Raw genomic sequence first — 19,211 nt, 5'->3', positions numbered from 1 at the left:
CAGCCAACTCCAGCTCCAGGGGAGTCGACACTCTCTTCTGGCATTGGAGAGCATTTGAACCTAGACACAATTTTACTCTTTATTCTTTAATGTTTATCATTATTTTTTGAGACAGGGTTTCTCTGTGTAGCCCCAGTTGGCCTCGAATTAATTTAGATTTGCCTGCCTCTGCCTCCCGAGTGCATAACTAAAGATATGCACTATCCCCCTGGCTATTTTTAATTCAGAAATGACTGCTTGCATATATGTATGTGCACCCCATGTGCCTAATGCGTGTGGAGGTCAAAAGAGATTTTGTAGTCAGATTCCCTGGAACTGGAGTTAGAGGTGGCTGTGAGCTGTTTAATCTGAGTGCTGGGAGCCAAACCCAGTCCTCTGCCAAGAGCAGCAAGTGCTCTCAATAGCTCAACGTTCTCTCCAGCTCCATATATGACGTATTAAACTTAAGTGTGCAGGTGTTTTGCCTGTGTGTTTCGAATCAGTTGTACGTCTAGTGTTTGAGGATGCCCAAAGAGTGCACCGCACCCCCTGGGACAAATGATTGTGAACCCTCACATGGGTCCTGGGAATCGAACCCAGAAGCTCTGGGGGATCAGCCAGTACTCTTAACCGATGAACCACTTCTCTAACCCCTAAAATAGTCTCAGAGATGACAACGACAAACCACAAAACAAAACAACAACCACCAGTTGAAAATAAATCCGTTCCATTCGCCTTTTTTAGCATCCTTCTCTACAAGCCTATGCTAACCTTTCCGGTTCAGAGGTGCGACGTCATCACGTCGGGACGTAGCTTCTTCGGGAGTGCGCTTCGGACGCGTATCTGACGTCACCTCGCAGAACCTAGCAACAGCGCAGGCTCCGGGGCCGAGTCCGTTATGGCTGCCGCCGCCCTGGGCAGAATGTACGGGGCTGCACGAGAGAAGCTGTGCCCCGGGCTGGGCGCCCGGGGCCTCGGAGCGCTGGCGCGATCACTGGTTCTGGCGTTGTTGCTCGCGCCCGTCCTGTGCTCTGGTAATGGACGCAGGGAGACGGCGAGGGACCGGGCCGGGCCCGACCGGACCGACCGAGCGCCGCCGACTCACGGTGGTTCTCACCGGCCGAGTTCACGCGGCCAGGGCTGGGCTCGGGATGGGAAGCGATCCCAGTGTGATCTCCCCGGGCTTGAGAAATGGGGTTGTGAGATTCAGAGACCCGAGTGGGTGGGCGGGGACGGGAAGTGGCCGTGTCGTGGATAGAGTCTCTGAGAATACGCTCCCTGGAGGAAGGGAGCTCGGTATGTGTATGGGGGAAGGTCCCCCAAATGCTTGAAAATGGGGACTCGCAGACTGGACGGGAAACAGGCCGAAGTGATAGCCTAAGTTGGAGAGAGTGATGTTTAGAGAGATGTTTGAGGTTAGGGGTTGACAAGCAAGGCTAAGCAAGTTTTTGTTTTGTTTTCCCCTCGAAAAGGTGAGCTCAGAGATAAAGATAGAGACAGTGACCCAGTGTTTGGACTGAATTGATTGACTGTTTCAGAGTGGAAGAGGGGGGAGCTGTCTGGGAGGGTCTGCTGCTTTTGGTATAGAGGCGGAGTCCAGGGACGCTGAACTGCTGAGGGTCTTGGAGGAGTAGAGTTTAGAAACAAAGGGGAACATGCCAGCAGATACCCTTCCATGAGCTGAGGTTTAACTGACCGCCCTCGCCTCATTTTAATGGAGATACAGTATTTGAGAAAGACTTTCTTTTCTTGCAGATGCTGCAGCATAAATCAGGATATTAAAGCCTTTCTTGAAAAGGAAGAAACCTGTAAACCAAGGCAGAGATTTAGCAGGAGAAACCTACTGTTAAAGAACTCAACATTGTTGAGTAGTCATAGTTTTCTTTCTGTCCAACATGCAATAATTTTCTCCCCAAGTCTTTATTGATTTTTTTTTTTTAATTTTCAGATGAAAACTAATGTGAACTGGGGATGACTTCCTTCATTGCCCAGGGGGGCTCTCCAGCCAATCACACATTTCTTTATTACAGTGCTGGATTGCATACATAGTTTCCTTCCTCAGCAGCTCTGAAAGCAGGCAGCTGACTGGCCCAACTGGAGGGTTTTGGAGTCTATGGGGGGAAAGACTGGGTTTTCTTTTTCTTTCTTTTTCTTTCTTTTTTTTTTTTTTTAAGATTTATTTATTATTATATGTATGTACACTGTAGTTATCTTCAGACACACTAGTGTCACATCTCATTACACATGGTTGTGAGCCACCATGTGGGTTGCTGGGATTTGAACTCAGGACCTTTGGAAGAGCAATCAGAACTCTTAACCACTGAGTCATTTCTCCAGCTCCAAGACTGGGTTTTCTAAGGCTCTTGTATCATTGGTAGAAAGTAATGAAGGTTTCCCTGGTGGGTGCAGACATGATTGATCTTTACTCATCTAAAGCAGCAGGCTGGAACTGCATTTTAGGAGTAATCTGACACCTGTGGCTTCTGCACCTAAGTTTGTGTGACACATATACACAATCTAAATGTTACCTTTAAACTAGAGGTCGTACCTGTCAGGCAAGGGGTCTGAGCAGTCTCAGTGATACTTTGTTGATGAAGCTCTTTGCCATGGAGTCCATTAAGCACAAGCAGTCTGACATCAGTTGTTCTGAGTTCTCTTTTCATCCAGCTGCCTCAGCATTGCAGCTGACATCTCACGGAAAGCCCTAGCTTATTTTCCTTGTGTCGTACTTGTGTGTTCCTTCTCATTTTATTCCTTGACTTACTTGGTGCTGGGTGTAGATATTCATCAATGAAGAGGGATTTTGCCTAGCTGGGTGTCAGGGAAGAGCCCTCGAGGAAGTACAGTAGGTACCGAGATGCTCTTTGGGGTGCAGTGTGCATCATGAGATTAGGTCAGATTGAGTGCATTTACTGTTCATTCACTAAATGTTGTGGTCTTTTAAGTAGACAGTATGGGTAGCCGTTAGGGAGATTAGGAAGTGGCCAAAGGGAATATCAGGTTGTTGACTTTTTAAAAAATACCTTTCTTTACATTTATTTAGTGTGTGTATGGGCTTAGGAGGTAGGACAGCTTCTGGTTGGGAGTCAGGTCTTTCTTTCCACCATGTTGAGTTCCAAAGTACAAACTTCCTTATGCTGAGCCACTTCTCTGTCCTTCAAATAGGATCTTGTAGACAGTTGCTAAGACTGGCTTTTTCAAGAAAGGGAGCCTGGGATTCTTTTTTTTTTTTTTTTTAAATATAGCTGTGCAGTGGTGTCACACACCTTTAATCCTAGCATTTTTAAGTATAGCTGTGCATTGGTGGCACACACCTTTAATCCTAGCATTTTTAAGTATAGCTGTGCATTGGTGGCACACACCTTTAATCCTAGCATTTTTAAGTATAGCTGTGCATTGGTGGCACACACCTTTAATCCTAGCATTTTTAAGTATAGCTGTGCAGTGGTGGCATACACCTTTAATCCTAGCATTTTTAAGTATAGCTGTGCATTGGTGGCACACACCTTTAATCCTAGCAGTTTTAAGTATAGCTGTGCATTGGTGGCACACACTTTTAATCCTAGCATTTTTAAGTATAGCTGTGCAGTGGTGTCACACACCTTTAATCCTGGCATTTTTAAGTATAGCTGTGCAGTGGTGGCATACACTTTTAATCCTAGCATTTTTAAGTATAGCTGTGCATTGGTGGCATACACTTTTAATCCTAGCATTTTTAAATATAGCTGTGCAGTGGTGGCATATACCTTTAATCCTAGCATTTTTAAGTATAGCTGTGCAGTGGTGGCATACACCTTTAATCCTAGCATTTTTAAGTATAGCTGTGCAGTGGTGGCACACACCTTTAATTCTAGCATTTTTAAGTATAGCTGTGCAGTGGTGGCACACACCTTTAATCCTAGCATTTGGGAGGCGAGGGCAGGCAGATCTCTGTGAGTTTAAGGTCAACCTATAGACAGAGTGACCCTGTATCAGAAAAAAAAAGTGTGTGCATGTGTCTGTCTTTCTGCCTGCCTGCTTGTCTGTCTGTCTGTCTGTGGGTATGTGGTGGTGAGTGCCAGTGGAGGAGGCCAGAGCATTGGTGGCTTGCAGGCAGTTGTGAGCCACCCAATAGGGGTGTTGGGAACAGAAATCTGACCTTCTGGTAAACAGTTTATCACCTTAGCCTCTGAGCTATCTCTCTAGCCTGCTAAGGGAATTTTTAAGTAGAGGAGTGACGGTTTCTGCACGATGCTGTGCTGACTGTGGCCAGTGGGGTTAGGGCGGAAGCAGGCGAGTGACCTATAAGAGCTGAGGTGACGGTGGCTTGGACCAGGCCGGGGCGTCGGAGTGGAAAGCCTCACATCTTGCTTATGCTTGGTGCTAGGTACAGGCATTAATTTGTGTGTGTGTGTGTGTGTAGGTCAGCGGGAACTTAGGGTCTATTGTTTCCACCTTTGTTCCACTTGGATTGTTTGCTTTCTTTACTTTTTGGGTTTTGACATTCTTCATTTTAGGAACATATCCTTTGTCGTCTATGGGGCTTACAAATGGTTTCTCTGCACTGGAGCTTGTCTTTTTATTTTGGGAGGCTCTTTGACAGAGCCGAAGTTTCTCTTTTGAAGAAAAGCAGTTACCAGTTTTTTCTCTTTTATGCATTGTGCTTTTGCTTTTTTGGTAAAATTTAAGAACTCCTTTTCTACTTCCAGACTTTGAAGATTTTTCTCCTTTTTTTTTTTTTTTTTGAGACAGGATTTCTCTGTGTAGCCCTGGCTATCCTGGAACTCACTCTGTAGACCAGCCTGGCCTCGAACTCGGAAATCCACCTACCTCTGCCTCCCAAATGCTGGGATTAAAGGCATGTGCCACCACTGCCTGGCCCCCCCCCCCCCCCTTTTTCTTCCTAGTTTTGTCCTCTAATATTTTATATCTTACCTGACTTATGCTTATTTAATTTTTGTGTGAGGTGTGAAACCTAGGTTCTTCTGGCTAGTATACTACCCTGATGGGTTTTAAACATCACGTCAGTTTTACGGCCTAGAATAAACAGCAGCAGCAGCTCCTCCGTATTCTCTCCCTCAGTCTCTCTGTGTTATGGGTCAAACCCAGAACCTTGCCTCACACAGTTGGCACATTATTGCCCCGTGACTGGCATGGAGAACCTGGGAAGACTTTAAAGGAATAGGGTTGGTTGCCTGTTGTTTCAGAGGTTTCTGTCCATGGTTGCCTGGTGTGTCGCTGAGGTGAGGCAGAGGGCGATGCTTGGCTGAGGCAGTTGGATGAGCAGAGTTCTGGTGATTTGTGGACTTCTCTTCTGATGGATGGGAGTGTTGGGAGTTTGAGGAAGCTTTGGGGAGTAGGAAGGAAAATAGACTGGGAAAGTCCGGCATCACCACTGAGAATCACACACAGGGTAGATGTTTCCACATTGAATTTCAGATGAAAACAGGGTTTCCAGCTGTGGGCAGCTGCATGGTGCACTTGGTGCATTTGGCAGATGAGGGAGACTCTGTGTGAGTGGGGGGGGGGCGTTAGCCATGGACGCAAGAGGGATTGGAGTGCTTGACCACACCATTGAACCTGGAGAGGGAGCAGAGAGTGTAACAGCCAGATTTGGTGGTGGCTGCAGGGGCTGAGCAGTGAGGATGGGAGTCAGTCTTCCTGGGTTGAGCTAGGCAGCCCACGAGTCAGAAAGCTTGGCCAGCAGTCCAGGAAGCAGCATGCTGCAGATGGGCTGGTGGGCAAGTTGGTAATGGTGAAGCAAGAGGCTGATGGGGAGTTCGGCTGACTCAGGAGAGTTTGAAATCCAAATAGGAGTTCTTCTCTAAGGATGAGAGCGAACCTTAAAGTTAGAAGCTAAAGTCTTATAATGAGGGGACCTGCCAGGAGTTGGTGATAAGGGGAGATGTGTGCCTCCAAACCAGTGGCACTTCTGGGGAAGAATGGGAAATGGTGTGCGGAGCAGGCCGTGCCCTTCTTCTGTCAGTGCGAGGGTGTGGGAGGGAAACCAGCTGTGCAGTAAAAGGGCTGCAGCAGGCCAGCGTGTTCGGAAGGGAATCAGATTTCTGTTATGTCGACAGAGAAGCATGAGGAGAGATCTGGAGGGCTCGGGAGGGTTTCTGTGTAGTCATTCCTGTCCCTCCCAGCACAGGTCCTTTAGAGACTATCCAAAGAGTTAGGTAGGGGAAGATGGATTTTTTTTGTTTATTTTGGAGATAGGGTCTCCTGTAGAACAGAGTTCCCTCAAAACTAGCTGTGCCGACTAAGGATGACCTTTGACTGCAGGTATTACAGGTGTGTGTTTCTATGCCTGGCTCGAATTTACTATCTTTTAACATTTATTTTTCTGGTGCTAGGGATCAAACCTAGTGCCTCACATATACCAGGCAACATCATTAATCCTATTATCTATATAAACTATTTCTCCTTTTCTTTTTCCTCCTCCTCCTCTTTCTCCTCCTCCTCCTTCTCTTTTTCCTCCTCCTCCTCCTCCTCCACCTCCTCCTTCTTTTCTGTAGCTGTCTTTAGACACACCAGAAGAGGTCATTGGAGCCCATTACAGATGGTTATTAGCCAATATGTGGTTGCTGGGAGTTGAACTCAGGACCTCTGGAAGAGTAGTTAGTGCTCCTTACCACTGAGCCATCTCTCCAGCTCCCTATTTTTTCTTTGTTAGAAATTATTTTTCTGGAAAACTTCTGTACAATTAAGATCCTCCTCCCCTTTTCAAAGTAGATAACGAAGTAGATGTCAACTGTGTTGTCTAAATGAGAGTGTATTTATATGAACAGTTGTCTTCTGTGTGTGAGAATATTTGTGAAGGCCTGTGGCTTATTTTTTACAGACTGAGGTTTAGATCACAGATGATAGGTTGTTAGCATCATCATCATCATTACTGACGCATTATTGGAGTGCTTCAGCAGAGGCTCCACTCAGTCACTGATTGATATCCTGTCCAGTTCAGCAGCTTTCCTGCGGACTCTGTCTCCATTGATTCCTCCATTGAGTGGAGTGACTTCTGTAACCAGACTTAGCTGCACTGCACTGAGCTTCCCTGAGGAGACAGGACACAGGGCTGGAAGACTGAGCAAGCGTTTGGCCTCGGTTCCCACCCAGAGACTGCCTTCCCAACCGTTACACTGCTGTCACTAAGCTATAAGTTCTGGTTTCTGGTTCTTGTCACTTAGAATTTTGGTGATTTAAAAATTTTAAGAGTTTTCAAGTATCACTTAGAGATGCTGTCTACAGCTTTTTTTTGTAGCTTTGCATACTGATTATATGCTTGAAACAAGATTTGTTTAGAATAAACGTCTACCCTATGGCAGCCCTTGGAAATTAGAGTCAAGGAGTGGTGAAAAGCAGAGAATTAATGTGGTCATTTTGGGGAGAGCGAGAAACCAAGAAAGAGGTTTAGTGACCCCTAAGCCCTGTTTTCAGGAAGATCCTGACGGGAACGTTGAGCAGGGGGCAGATGGTGCACAATTGAGCGAGCATCTGGTCAGGGTATAGTCTGGGATTTTTGTCTCTGCTTTGGTCTGCAGGGTGGTCAGCAGTTGCGATTGCTGAGGAGACATGGAGGTTTTCAGGGGATGTGCTCCAGCGCCAGGGTGCACCCTTACCCTGGTGGGGAACTGCGCTGTCCTAGGAGGGAGCGTCTGCTCTTTGTAGAATCTAGGGTGCCTGCAGGTTTAGGATAGTGGCTTGAAGGATGACACAGACTAGACAGACACTTCTTTACTGCTTACCATACCAACCTGCAGAGGGAAGCAGGATACGGACAAAGTGAAGACTTTTAACCTGTGCTTGCTCATGTTCTGGCCTCCAATTGGGGGTCAGTCAGTTTTAGCAAAAGAAGTTTCTAAGTACCTGTCTTATACTGTATTTAGTTCCAGATTCTGTGTCAAGTGTGTGTGTGTGTGTGTGTGTGTGTATGTGTATGATGTGTGTGTATTGATTGCTTTTCGTGTCCCAAGGCCTCCTCCCTTTCTAGTCTGGCAATGAGCAAGCCTGGCTGGGCTGGCTGAGGCCCAGTTTTGGCAAAGGGAAAGAGCAGGTGGGAGAGGTCTGCGTGGACTCGGGACCGAGCAGAAAGCTGATGCTTGCTTGTTCCTTGAGGCTGTTCAAGTCAGTACTGAGCAAAACAGTCATTACCTGAGATGAACTGACCAAGAAGAAATGTAATTGATTGCTAGCCATTGAATATTAACTAGATCTTAAGAGACAGCTGCAGGAATTTATTATACTGAAGAGAAATGTTCAATGAAAAATTGTATAAATATGTTTTTCTCTTAGTAAAGGCTAGCAATGTTGGGATGCTTTTATTTTTCAGATACATCAGAGAATACTGCAAACAACATTACCACTTCTCCTCCAGATGTGCTGATGCCTGGAAACCACACCAAACCTGCTTCCCAGGTCAGCACCACACTCACCTCAGCCAGTGCAGAGAGAAACAGAGGCAGCTCTGTGGCACCCACGCCATCTGCTGCTCCGTCTGTGCCCCAGGACGAGGCTGACAGCAACGAAGATCCCAGCATGGAGGAGGAGGACCTTCTGGCGCTCAACAGTTCCCCGGCCACAGTCAAAGACACCCTGGACAATGGCGACTATGGAGAGCCAGACTATGACTGGACCACCAACCCCAGGGATGAGGAACCTGAAGACATTAACATTGCGATAAGCAAGGAGAGCGGGCGATTTCGAAGCTTCCAGGACTCAGTGCAGGTCGTGAAGCTCCCTCCCCCCAGCAGAGAGGATAGTCATTTCTTTTTTCATCTCCTTATTTTTGCTTTCTGTGCAGCTGTTGTTTATGTTACCTATCACAACAAAAGGAAGGTAAGTTGGGATTTTAGCCCTTTCTGTAATGTCATCGTCTCAGCCATATTTGTATACATTTTTCAGTCAGGTTGAAAGTCCTGATAGATGTTAACATTTCTAATGAAGTTATAAGTCTGGAAATTAGAGAAATGAGGGATAACACTGCATGTGCTTCTAGGAAATTACTTGAATTTTTTCATAATGATCTAAACCACAGTGCAGTGAGTTGTTGGTTTTTCAGACAGGGCCTCACTAAAGCGGCCCTGGCTATCCTGGAACTCACTGTGTAGACCGTGCTGGCTTGAACTCACAGAGATGTCTCCCAAGTGCTGGGGTCAGAGGTGTGTGCCCCATGCCTGGCTTGCATTTCTTAGTTTGGTGATGATACTTTAGTGGGGATATTTGTGGAGCAAGAATATCGATTTAATATTTTAATTTATTATGCATTCACTTAATGATCTTACAATGTTATTTTCTGGCTATTCAAGGATTGGGCTGAGGATGTGGCTCCATTGGTAGGTCTTTCCTAGTGTACCTGAAGCCCTGGGTCCATTTCCCAGCGTCACATAAACCTGGGCATGGGAACGCTTCTGTAAGCTCAGGTGAATTCCAGAGGACCTGCGATTCAGAATCAGTCATTGTCAGCTTTGACTTTGTGCTGAGGGCAGGCTAGCTTGAGCTATATAGTTAAGAACCTGCTTTAAAAAGAAAAGAAAAGTAAAGAAAAGGACGTATGTATAACCAGCTGTGGTGGCGCACGCTTGTATCCTTGTCATTTGGGGAGCAGAGGCAGGCGGGCCACTGTTGTCCATGGCCAGCTTAGACTGTTTGACACTGTGCCAAAAATAATTAACTAGGGCTGGAGAAATGGCTCAGTGGTTAAGAGCCCTGGCTGCTTTTGCAGAGGACTGGGTTGCAGTTCCCCCCACTCATGTAGTAGTTGATAACCTGTAACTCTCCTTATGGGGGGTCTGGTTATACATAGACAGCCCACTGCTCCCAAACAACGTGTTTAATGTAGAGAATTTAGAAATCTCAAGACTTTAGGAAAAAAGGAAAATTTAAGCTGTTAGAGCATTAAAATGTACTTTAAATGTATTTTTGGTCCACAGGTAGACACATACACACATGCTGTAATTTTTTAATGAATGTTTATATAGAATTTTACATTTTGCTTTAAAATCTTAGGTAAATTGTGGGTGTGAGGCACTTGCCACGGTGTTTGTGTGGTGATGAGAGGATGGTCGTGTAGACATTTTCTCATGCTTTTCTGGGTTCTGGAAATTGAACTTGGGTCTCCATGCTTGTGTGACAATGTCTTTACTTGCTGAGTCATCTCAACAGCCCAATATCTTATTTATTATTGCTTATTTTTAATTGTGTGTATGTGTGTGTGTGTGCATGTGTGCGTGAGAGAGAGAGTGCATTGCCACCAGGGGCAGGAGTTGCAGGGGTGAGCCTCCTGAGGTGGGTACTGGGCTCTGAACTTGGACTTCTGCAAAAGCAGCCTTCACCAACTGCTGAGCCGCTCTTTCAGCCCCAGTAATGTGTGTTTTGCCAAACAAATTATGGATATTTCCCACAGCATATCTCCCCCATTTTGTCTTTTATTTTTGAGATTATATCATTTCCTCCCTCATATTTTCCCATATACCCCTCCTTGCTTTTCAAATTTGTGGTCTTTTTCATTAATTGTTGCTCTATGTATATATACTCTTAAGTACATATTTATATATGTTCTTGAATAGAAATATATATTTGCAGTGTTCCAGGGCAGTGGAACAGGGTGACCCTGAGTGTTGAGACCCTGCAGCGATGCTGAGAGGTTTCTAGGCCCGTGCTACCGGGAACTGGCCAAAAACTGGATCCCTACGGCCAGCATGAGGGGCACCATGGGTGCCATAGGACTGGTATGGGCCTTGGACTGGCCGCTGATCCTGGACTGGGTGTCTTCCATCAACGGCAAGTTTAAGAAGGATGATTAGGCAGCCCCCTCCTCCCAGCACAGGCCTCGCTGGTGTCACATCTGCTGCCTTAGAAACAGCTTAGCCCTGTGGAGGATGCTGAGGAAGCCGGACACTGAGGAGCCCACATCACTCCGGGGAGCGTCTGCTGATGGACACTGGGGCTGCCTTGATGGGAGCAGCATTAACCTTGTTGCTCACCTGGGGGCGGAGAATGCATAGTCATCAGTATAACCTGCTCCGCTTGCATGTATGTGTATTTCAGGGCTGACCATTTCTGTTAGGTAACCAAGTGGTGTGCTCTTCCCTGAAGCACACTTTATCCAGCTCTCACCATCCCTTGGTTGCCTGTAATTCTTTGTGTAGGCTGAGGCCTCATGGGCTTTCCCTGTCCACTTTGGCACCGTAGCATATTATTTACAAATGGGGTCTAGGGAGCTGGAGAGATGGCTCAGAGGTTGAGAGCACTGTTCTTCCAGAGAGCCTGAGTTCAATCCCCAGCATCCACATGGTGGCTCACAACCCTCTGTAAGGAGATTTGGTGATCTATTCTGGCCTGCAGGCATAAATGCAGGCAGAACGCTGTATACATAGTAAATAAATAAATCTTTAAAAAATGTGGTTTAATATCTGCATAATTGATTTTGTTGTGTTCCTTCTGGACAGTTAGGTAATTCCAGTTTTAGTTCCGAGACAGCACAAAGATGATCATTTCTGTGCTGGAGTTAAAGGAGACGTAAGCTCATGGGGGCGGGTGTCACTGCGACTGAGTGGTTGAGCCTGTGGGAGTTCTAAAGGGTGCTCAAGCACAGTTTCTCAGTACATGGCGCGCACTCTCTCTGCCTCTCTCCCCCTCTCCCCCTCTCCTTCCCCCCATCTACTTCTATCTCAAGGCTGAGCTCTCGTGCTTGCCTTGCCATTTAGGATGTCTTCTTGCTCTCTGAGGTCTGAGTTTTCTTACCTGAGAAAGGACACAATGGAACAGTTACTTTTAGAATATCTTCCAGTGTCATTGACCAGTGACAGAAAGCAGCAGTCAAACCACCAGAGTTGCCTGTTAGCTGAGGAGTGCTGACACTCAGGCTGTGGGCCGTGGGATTCTGTCTCCACCCCTCCCCCACAGAGAGGCACCGTGTAGCGGTGACAGCCAGCTAGAGAAGGGTGCCTGCCATCTTATTATTGCTAATACTAGTTTTTGTGTCCTGGAGCCTGAGCAAGGTTCTGCACTTGTTACAAAGATGTTACCAGGTGAGGTTTTTCTTTGGCATGTCTCTCTAATTGTTTTGTTTTATTTCAGATTTTCCTCCTAGTTCAAAGCAGAAAGTGGCGTGACGGCTTGTGTTCCAAGACTGTGGAGTACCACCGGTTGGACCAGAACGTGAACGAGGCCATGCCTTCTCTGAAGATCACCAATGATTACATTTTCTAAAGCACTTGATTGGCGTTTGCTTATTATGCTGTTCTATTTGCTTAACTTTTCTATGCTGTGTAGATGTTTGCCACAGGCGAGTGGTACTTACCCGAGACGGGCACTCTCTCTCGCCTTGGTGCTTTGAGAACTAACTGTCACAAACAAGGAGTATAGGATTTTTTTTTCTTTTTTTAGAGCTAGATTCAATCAGGTATCTGAAATGTGAGTTAATATAATTACTTTATATTTTTGTGTAGTTATTATTTTCCATTTATTGTGCCTCTGGCCGCAGTGTTCACGTCCTTTGCGGCCAGCACTTATGGTTCTCATCACTCATTGCCACCCAGATGCTGTATTCCCGCTTCCTTTATTCTACTTCTGTGGTTGAGATAGGGTCCCACTCAGTAGCCCAGGCTGGCCTCAAACTGTGGGTCTTCTAGCCTTGGTGTCTCAAGTGCTGGTACCACAGGTATGGCCGCTCACCCACTTCCAAATTCCATATTTTCAAACACACTTTGTGTGTGTGGTCCCCAATTTTAATGTACAAAGATATTGCAATATAATGCTTTGCTTTAAAATACATTTCCCCCTCTCTCTCAAAGCTGCTTTAAGGACAGTTAGTGAGGGCACTTGCTGCCTACCCTGACAACCTGAGTTCAATCCCAAGGACCCACCTGGTAGAAGGAAACAGCCTTGGAGGTTGTCCTCTGACCTCACACACATGCTTACACACAGAGTAAGTAAATGTAGTTAAAAGAACGCACGTGGGTGTTTCAGGCACTTGACGCACAGTGCAGGATGATGCGGTTGCTGCTTCACAGCCATGGTAAACTCATTAGGAATTCTGGCAAAAGAGACTGCAGTTGCCAGTGAGCAGAGGTGAAGCGTTAGGTAGATTCCAGGTTGCGGTGTGGATAACTGAATGAAGGTTAGGGTAGAAGCTGGTAGAGTATTTAATAGTCCCATGACCAGGCACTATTCCTTAGCACTTGGTTTTAGCATGAGTTCCAGGGTTCAGATGCCAAGCAGAGTGTGAAACAGGTCAGAGGTTTCTAGTTTGTCTCTTGATCACAGTAAACTGGAGGCGACTCTAGAGCCCATGACACTTGAGTGATACTGTGTCTTGGTCCTGCAATTAAAGCAGTAATTGGAGAAAGTTCACACAGACCTGTCTAACAGTGACCTTCAGACTTGCCTATTCCCCAACCTCCAGCAACTGGGGTTGTTTTCTGTATTTCATGGTGGCCTGTATGTGTGTGTGTGTGTGTGTGTGTGTGTGGTTTTTTTTTTTTAAAAGAGTTGATCAGAATGTAAATGTGATTTGAACCATGCTTGACTACCAAGCTACACTACAACTTTTCAGAAAGCATAGTCTTTACTGCATGCTCGGTAAAGCCTGGGCAGAACAGCAGCCACACTCCCCGTGTGGACGTGGAAGCAGCAGCGTTGTCTTCCCCCTTCAGGGACAGTTGCCTGTCCCGAGGGAAGGGCACTGTAGTGAAATATCCCTGAGCTGTTTTATTGCAGTAGTTTTTTTCATATCTGAAATTGTATTATTTAATATTTTGAATAAGATTTTAAGAAATAAATGGTAAAGCTAGAAATCTGTGCTTTTGTCAGTGTGTTCGTTACAGCGCTCACTGGAGTGGTTACAGAAGACCTGTCCTGGCAGAGGGAAGTGAGCCTTGGCCACTTGGTCCTAGGCCTGCTCAGCCTTGGAGCGTGGAAGCCACTTCTGACTTTTTCTTAGGTCAGTTTGTTACTGGGTCCTGACATCTGCTATCACTAGCAAAACAGGATGGCAAGAAAGACTTGTAGGACATCACCGTATGCTTTCCAGGTGACTCCCTGTCACACGTGAGCTGCCCAAGCCTGGAGGGTCAGCTCCGGTGATTGACCTGGGCCTCTCGGTGACCTGGTGATGCTGTTCACTGTTGAAGGTGCCACCTTAAGTAGCCTCCGACTTTGTGAATACCAGGTCACACACAGGCAGAAGGAGTGCCGGGGTGTAGCGGGCGCCTGAGCTGCTGGGCCAGGGAGCCCACAGTCCACATTTATACTCAGCACTCTTGGATGAAGGACCGTGATCCACACTTGAATTGTGTAGTACTAATGGGTGTGACCTGCTTCCTCCCAGACTGGCCTGGAACCTCTGTCCAGGCTTGTCACTGCTTAGCTCCTCTCTTAGCTCAAGAGGCGTGGGTTAGCCTTGCCAAGCAGGGGAAAACAGCATTTGTATGTGTGTGTGTTTGGGGGGGGGGACTGTCTTGGCATGTCTGTGTGTCTTGTTTTTTGAGGCGGGACCTTGCCATGTGTGACCATGCCTGGTTTTGGTGAGGTTTCTTTGTGGTGAGGGGCTGTGCATAAGGATTGTCCCAGACTGAGCTTGAGAACAGGAAGCGGCTGTTACTTCTCCCATTCCCAGCCTGGCACTGCCCACATCCCTTTAAGCTTTTAGGTAAGTAAGGGGTTAGAAGCAAGGCAGCCCCTGACTCCTCCCAGGATTATACAGTTGGCATCTAGTCAACCCCAGCAGCTAACATTCAGGACACACCTGAATGTAGACAGAACCAGCCTGCAGAGTGACAACTGTCACAGTTCTCTGGGAAGAGAGCACGCACTGATGGTGAGGCCTTGGTGATGCTGGATCTGGTCTGGGCTCCCTCTGCTTTGAGTGTGCATTCATGTGTGTGTGTGCATGAGTCCATATGTGTATGTGGAGGCTGTTCTTTGGTTTTTAGCTTGGTTTGATGCTGCAGCAGTTTGTACCCATTCTGGGTTCCCCATGAGTTAGTGGAGACCTCTTTGTCCTGACTGGGAGAGCCCCAGGATACAGTAGAACAGTCTTTAGCTCGGGTGCTAGCTATTCTCTTATGTTGTAACTTTTACTTAGGAGGGGAGGTTGTGACCCTTTAGGGTTAGGGTAGGGAGGATTGAAAGACCCTTTCACAGGGGTCACTTAAGACCATCAGAAAACACAGATGTTGGCCTGGAGAGATGGCTCAGTGGTTAAGAGCACTGACTGCTCTTCCAGAGGTCCTGAGTTCAATTCCCAGCAACCACATGGTGGTTCACAACCATCTATAATGGGATCTGATGCCCTCTTCTGGTGTGGTCGGAAGACATCTAGTATGTCAATCAATCACAGTCCTAAAGTAGGAACGAAAATAGTTTTAAGGTTGGCATGGTGTGTGTGTGTGAGGTGAGGAGAGGCCACCCTAACTGAGGAACTGTATTAAAGGGTCAGAGCATTAGGAAGGTTGGGAACCACTGCCCTAATACCTTTGCAGTGAGACCTAGTCTTGCTCCCTGTAGGTCTGGTGAGTTCTGAGGTCCTGACACCCTTCTCCTGAGCTTTTCGCACCACTCCCTCGTGCATAGGTGGAAAGCACTGATACCCGAGATGCCCCGGGGAGACAGCACCCTGGGTGGGAGCTGTTGTGGGCTTTGGAGGAGTCAAAGGCCTGGATTGGATTCCTTCTCCGGATCTGGGCTCTGGGCTGAGTCCTTCTATTTGTAGTCTTAGGAAGAAGTGAACACGTTTCATGTCTGTTTCTTGGGAGAAAGAGGTATCTCAAGGACTGGTTTAGATGTGCCGTCCTTGCTGGAGCCAGGCTAGCCCTGGTCCATGCTGCTCTTAGTTCATCTGTGAGGAATTCAGACTGAGGAAGGAATGGAGGGAAAGGAAGAGTGGAGGTTCGAGCCGGCACTAGGTAATCGTGAGCTGAGTTGTCTCTCTCAGCCTTGTACTTTGTGAGACCCGTAACTGAGTGGTTCAGAGATCTTCTGGGGACAGGAAATGTAGTAATCTTTCCAAAAGGAGATTGTAGATGGAGACATTTCTTACCACAGAAAGGCCATCACAATCCTTGGACCCACTGTAGTTCACTGGGGAACTAAGCCAATAGAAGAGTGGTCTGCAGTCCTGGGCCCACCTTCCAGCTCCCGGGGCTCCTCTGAGGCACACGACTGGTTGGGGCTTGGTTTGTGGTGACCTTCTGGGTGTGTGTGACCCTGTGAGGTGATAGATGGTAGGCTTTCTCCATCTTTGTCCTTGTCCTGAAACAAATCCAGGCACACACGGACAAATGGACGGAGAGACAAAGACAGACTGACTTTAGGCTATACAACCTCACCGGGCACCACGCTGTCTCCTGTTTTCTGCACTTTGATCTGTTGTGGTTTTTCTCTGTAATGGTCTCTGTCCGTTGCTAGGATACGTTTCTTTAAAGAGGGGAGAGACCTGTGCTTATCTGTGGGTATAAGGATAAATATTTAGAATGCAGTTAGGAATTATGCTGGCTTGAGAAGTATATTTTAACTACTGAGCCGTTTCCCAGCCCCCTTTACTGCTCTTTTGTTTAGTTCCTTGATCCATTATTGAAGTGGTCTATGAAGGTTTCCAATAACTATTATAGGTTTGCCTAGTTCTTGTAAGTCTGTCAACTGTTTGCAGATATTCTGGGACTCTGTTGTTTGGTTCTCATATGTTTATAATGGTTATGTCTTTATTTTTAATGTTTGAGGCACTTTGTCAGGGAAGAATACATTCAAATAAGTAAAATGGCTTTTAGAAAGGATGTAAGGTTGGGGCTGGAGAGATGGCTCATTGACAGCTCTCCTGGGTTCGCTCCTCAGCACCCACATGGCTGCTGACAGGAGTGAGTAACTCCAGGCCCAGGGCATCAGATCCCCTCCTCTGGACCCCACCAGCACTGAACGTATATGGTGCACAGACATGCATGCAGGCAAAATACCCATATACATAAAATGGAAGTCATAGTTAAAGGGATGCAAGGATTCTATTGCGGGTAACATGTGAGAATATTCAACCTGTCGCTTACGGGGAAACTGAGGATTAAAGCCAGAGTGGCGGCTGACAAGGTGGCTCAGCAGAGGCTGCTGCCAACTCTGACAACCGGAGCTCGATCCAAGACTTGCATAGTGGAAGAACTAGCTCCCTAAACTCATCCTCTGACCTCGCCGTGCTAGGCAAGTGTTCCCCTCCATACACACATATCTTAGATATACAATAAATAAATGCAATAAAAAGGAAAGCGACAGTGGAAGACAAAGTGTCTTCCAGTGGGGTAGGAGAGACAGCTCGGCAGTTAAGAACATCAACTGCTTTTGCAGAGGACCCAAGCTCAGTTCCTAGCATCCACATGACTGCTCAGGACGGTCAACAATCCCAGCTCCAGGGAATCTGGGAATCCAGGGCCTGCCCTCATCTGGACTCTGCAGGCATCGGCCCACATGCAGGCAGACACACTTAGTTAAAATAATATTTATAGTTGAAACGGAGTGATGTTAAGAGCACTGCCTGGTTTTCCAGAGGACTCAGGGTCAAGTCTCAGCACCCACGTGGCGGCTCACGAGCTTCTGTAACTCCAGTTCCAGGGGATCCAAGACCCTCTTCTGGCTTCTGTGCGCACCAACATACACGTGGTGCAGTCACGCATGCAGGCAAACACTTGCACACATAAAACAGTAAGTTAAAACATCTTTTAAAAGGGTTCACAAGGTTTGTGGCATATGCCTGTAATCCTAGTCTGTGGAAAGCTGAGGCTGGAGGATTGAGAGTTGAAGGCTAGTTTGGGCCACATAATGAAATGCTGTCTCAAATATAGCAAGACAAGTCTCATAATGCTCAAGATAGGGGATGGCTTGGGCCACCTAGAGAGCTTGTGGGCAGTGTTGGGGCAATCTCCAGCATACACACGGCTGCTGACAAGAGTCTGTAACTCCAGGTCCAGGAGATCAGATCCCCTCACACCCACAATTCCATTCCTAGACTGGAAACTCACTGAAATATCCCTCTGTGGAACCACAGTCACCACAACCACACCTGTCACCATCATGACCATCATTACCACCATCATGACTTCCAATGTCACCAACACCACCATTACTACCACTTCCTCAAACATCTTTCATCTTTTATTTGTGAGTATCTTAACGGACCTCCCTTCTTCCTCGTCTTCCACTCTGGTCTCAATTTGTTTTGTTGAGACAAAGTATACTTTTTGTTTGTTTAGATTGATTTTGTGTGTGTGTGCGTGCGTGCATGCACACATGTGGATATCAGAGGGCAAATTGTGTGAGTTACTTTCTCTCTCTCCTTCATATGGGTCCCAGGGATAGAACTCAGATCACCAGGCTTGGTGGGAGATGCCCTTACCTGCTGGATGATCTCATTGGCTTTATTTTATATTTATGTGTGTGTGTGTGTGTGTGTGTGTGTGTGTGTGTGTGCCACCTGATGCACATGTTGGGAACTGAACATGGAGTCTCTGAAATCACCACTTTTAGCATTGAGCATAGGATCATGCTATGCAGTCCTGGCTGACTTAGTACTCACCACGGAGCCCAGGCTGACATTCAACTTACAGCAATCCTCCTGCCTCAGTATGCCACATGCTGGGATTTATTGATGCAGGTCACCCCGTGGAGCTCTTTCAGGTCCTCAGTCATGGTGCTGTCTTCAGTATCCTGGGTCTCCATGAGCACCTGGCTGTGATCTTGTGGAGTCCCGTGCCTGGGATAAGCTTCTCTTTGCTTCTTCTGTGTGAGTTTCAAGGGCCAAACTCAGGTTCCCAGGCTTGCATGGAAAGCACTTTTAACTGTGAGCCACTGCATTGACCCATATTTCATAATTGTTTGTGGTGGAAGGGCCACATTCCATCACAGTTAGAGATCTCTCTCCTTTTCCCACTTCCTCCCTTCTCTTCACCCCCTTTCCTTCCTTCTGTTGAAGGAGGTACCCCAGGCTGGCTTCCATGCAGTCAAAGATGACTCTGAACTTCTGACCCTCCTGCTTCTGTCTTTACCTGCCAAATGCCACCAGGCCTCGTTTATGTGGTGCTGGGGCTCGAACCCAGGCCTTTGTGCATACGAGGCAAGAGTTCTACCAACTGAGCTACCTGCCCCATCAGCTCCCTTTTGCTGGCTATTTCTTGATAAAATGAACCATGTGTTGGTATTGATACTGAGACAGGCATGAGGCAAAGCCAGCTGCTCTCCCCCGTTCCTTGGCTCAGTGAGGTTACCACGAGCAGCGT

General features: G+C 47.0%; 1 protein-coding gene across 2 annotated transcripts; it reads left to right on the top strand.

Moving 5' to 3' along the window:
- Positions 1–817: 817 nt before the first annotated feature.
- C10H5orf15 (chromosome 10 C5orf15 homolog) lies at positions 818–13,754 on the top strand. Of its 2 annotated transcripts, none has more exons than XM_052195855.1 (3): positions 818–1,013; positions 8,288–8,793; positions 10,540–10,656. In XM_052195855.1, the coding sequence occupies exons 1-3, from the start codon at positions 878–880 to the stop codon at positions 10,576–10,578; spliced, it is 681 nt and encodes a 226-aa protein (XP_052051815.1). In that variant the 5' UTR covers positions 818–877; the 3' UTR covers positions 10,579–10,656. The 2 variants fall into 2 exon arrangements, with proteins under 2 accessions (XP_052051815.1, XP_052051813.1); XM_052195853.1 differs by lacking the exon at positions 10,540–10,656 and adding an exon at positions 12,037–13,754 and having other exon boundaries at positions 821–1,013.
- The last annotated feature ends 5,457 nt before the right edge of the window (positions 13,755–19,211 follow it).

Source organism: Apodemus sylvaticus, chromosome 10 (genome assembly GCF_947179515.1).
Source record: "Apodemus sylvaticus chromosome 10, mApoSyl1.1, whole genome shotgun sequence".
NCBI classification, from domain to species: Eukaryota; Metazoa; Chordata; class Mammalia; order Rodentia; family Muridae; genus Apodemus; species Apodemus sylvaticus.
Note: the sequence above shows the minus strand (reverse complement) of the source record. Positions and strands in the feature narration are given on the sequence as shown.

Bases quoted from the DNA above. Each gene is read 5' to 3' on its own strand.
- C10H5orf15 (XM_052195853.1), top strand. From the start codon at position 878: ATGGCTGCCGCCGCCCTGGGCAGAATGTACGGGGCTGCACGAGAGAAG. The intron at 1,014-8,287 runs GTAATGGACGCA...TTTATTTTTCAG, and splicing joins CGCGCCCGTCCTGTGCTCTG to ATACATCAGAGAATACTGCA. The intron at 8,794-12,036 runs GTAAGTTGGGAT...GTTTTATTTCAG, and splicing joins CCTATCACAACAAAAGGAAG to ATTTTCCTCCTAGTTCAAAG.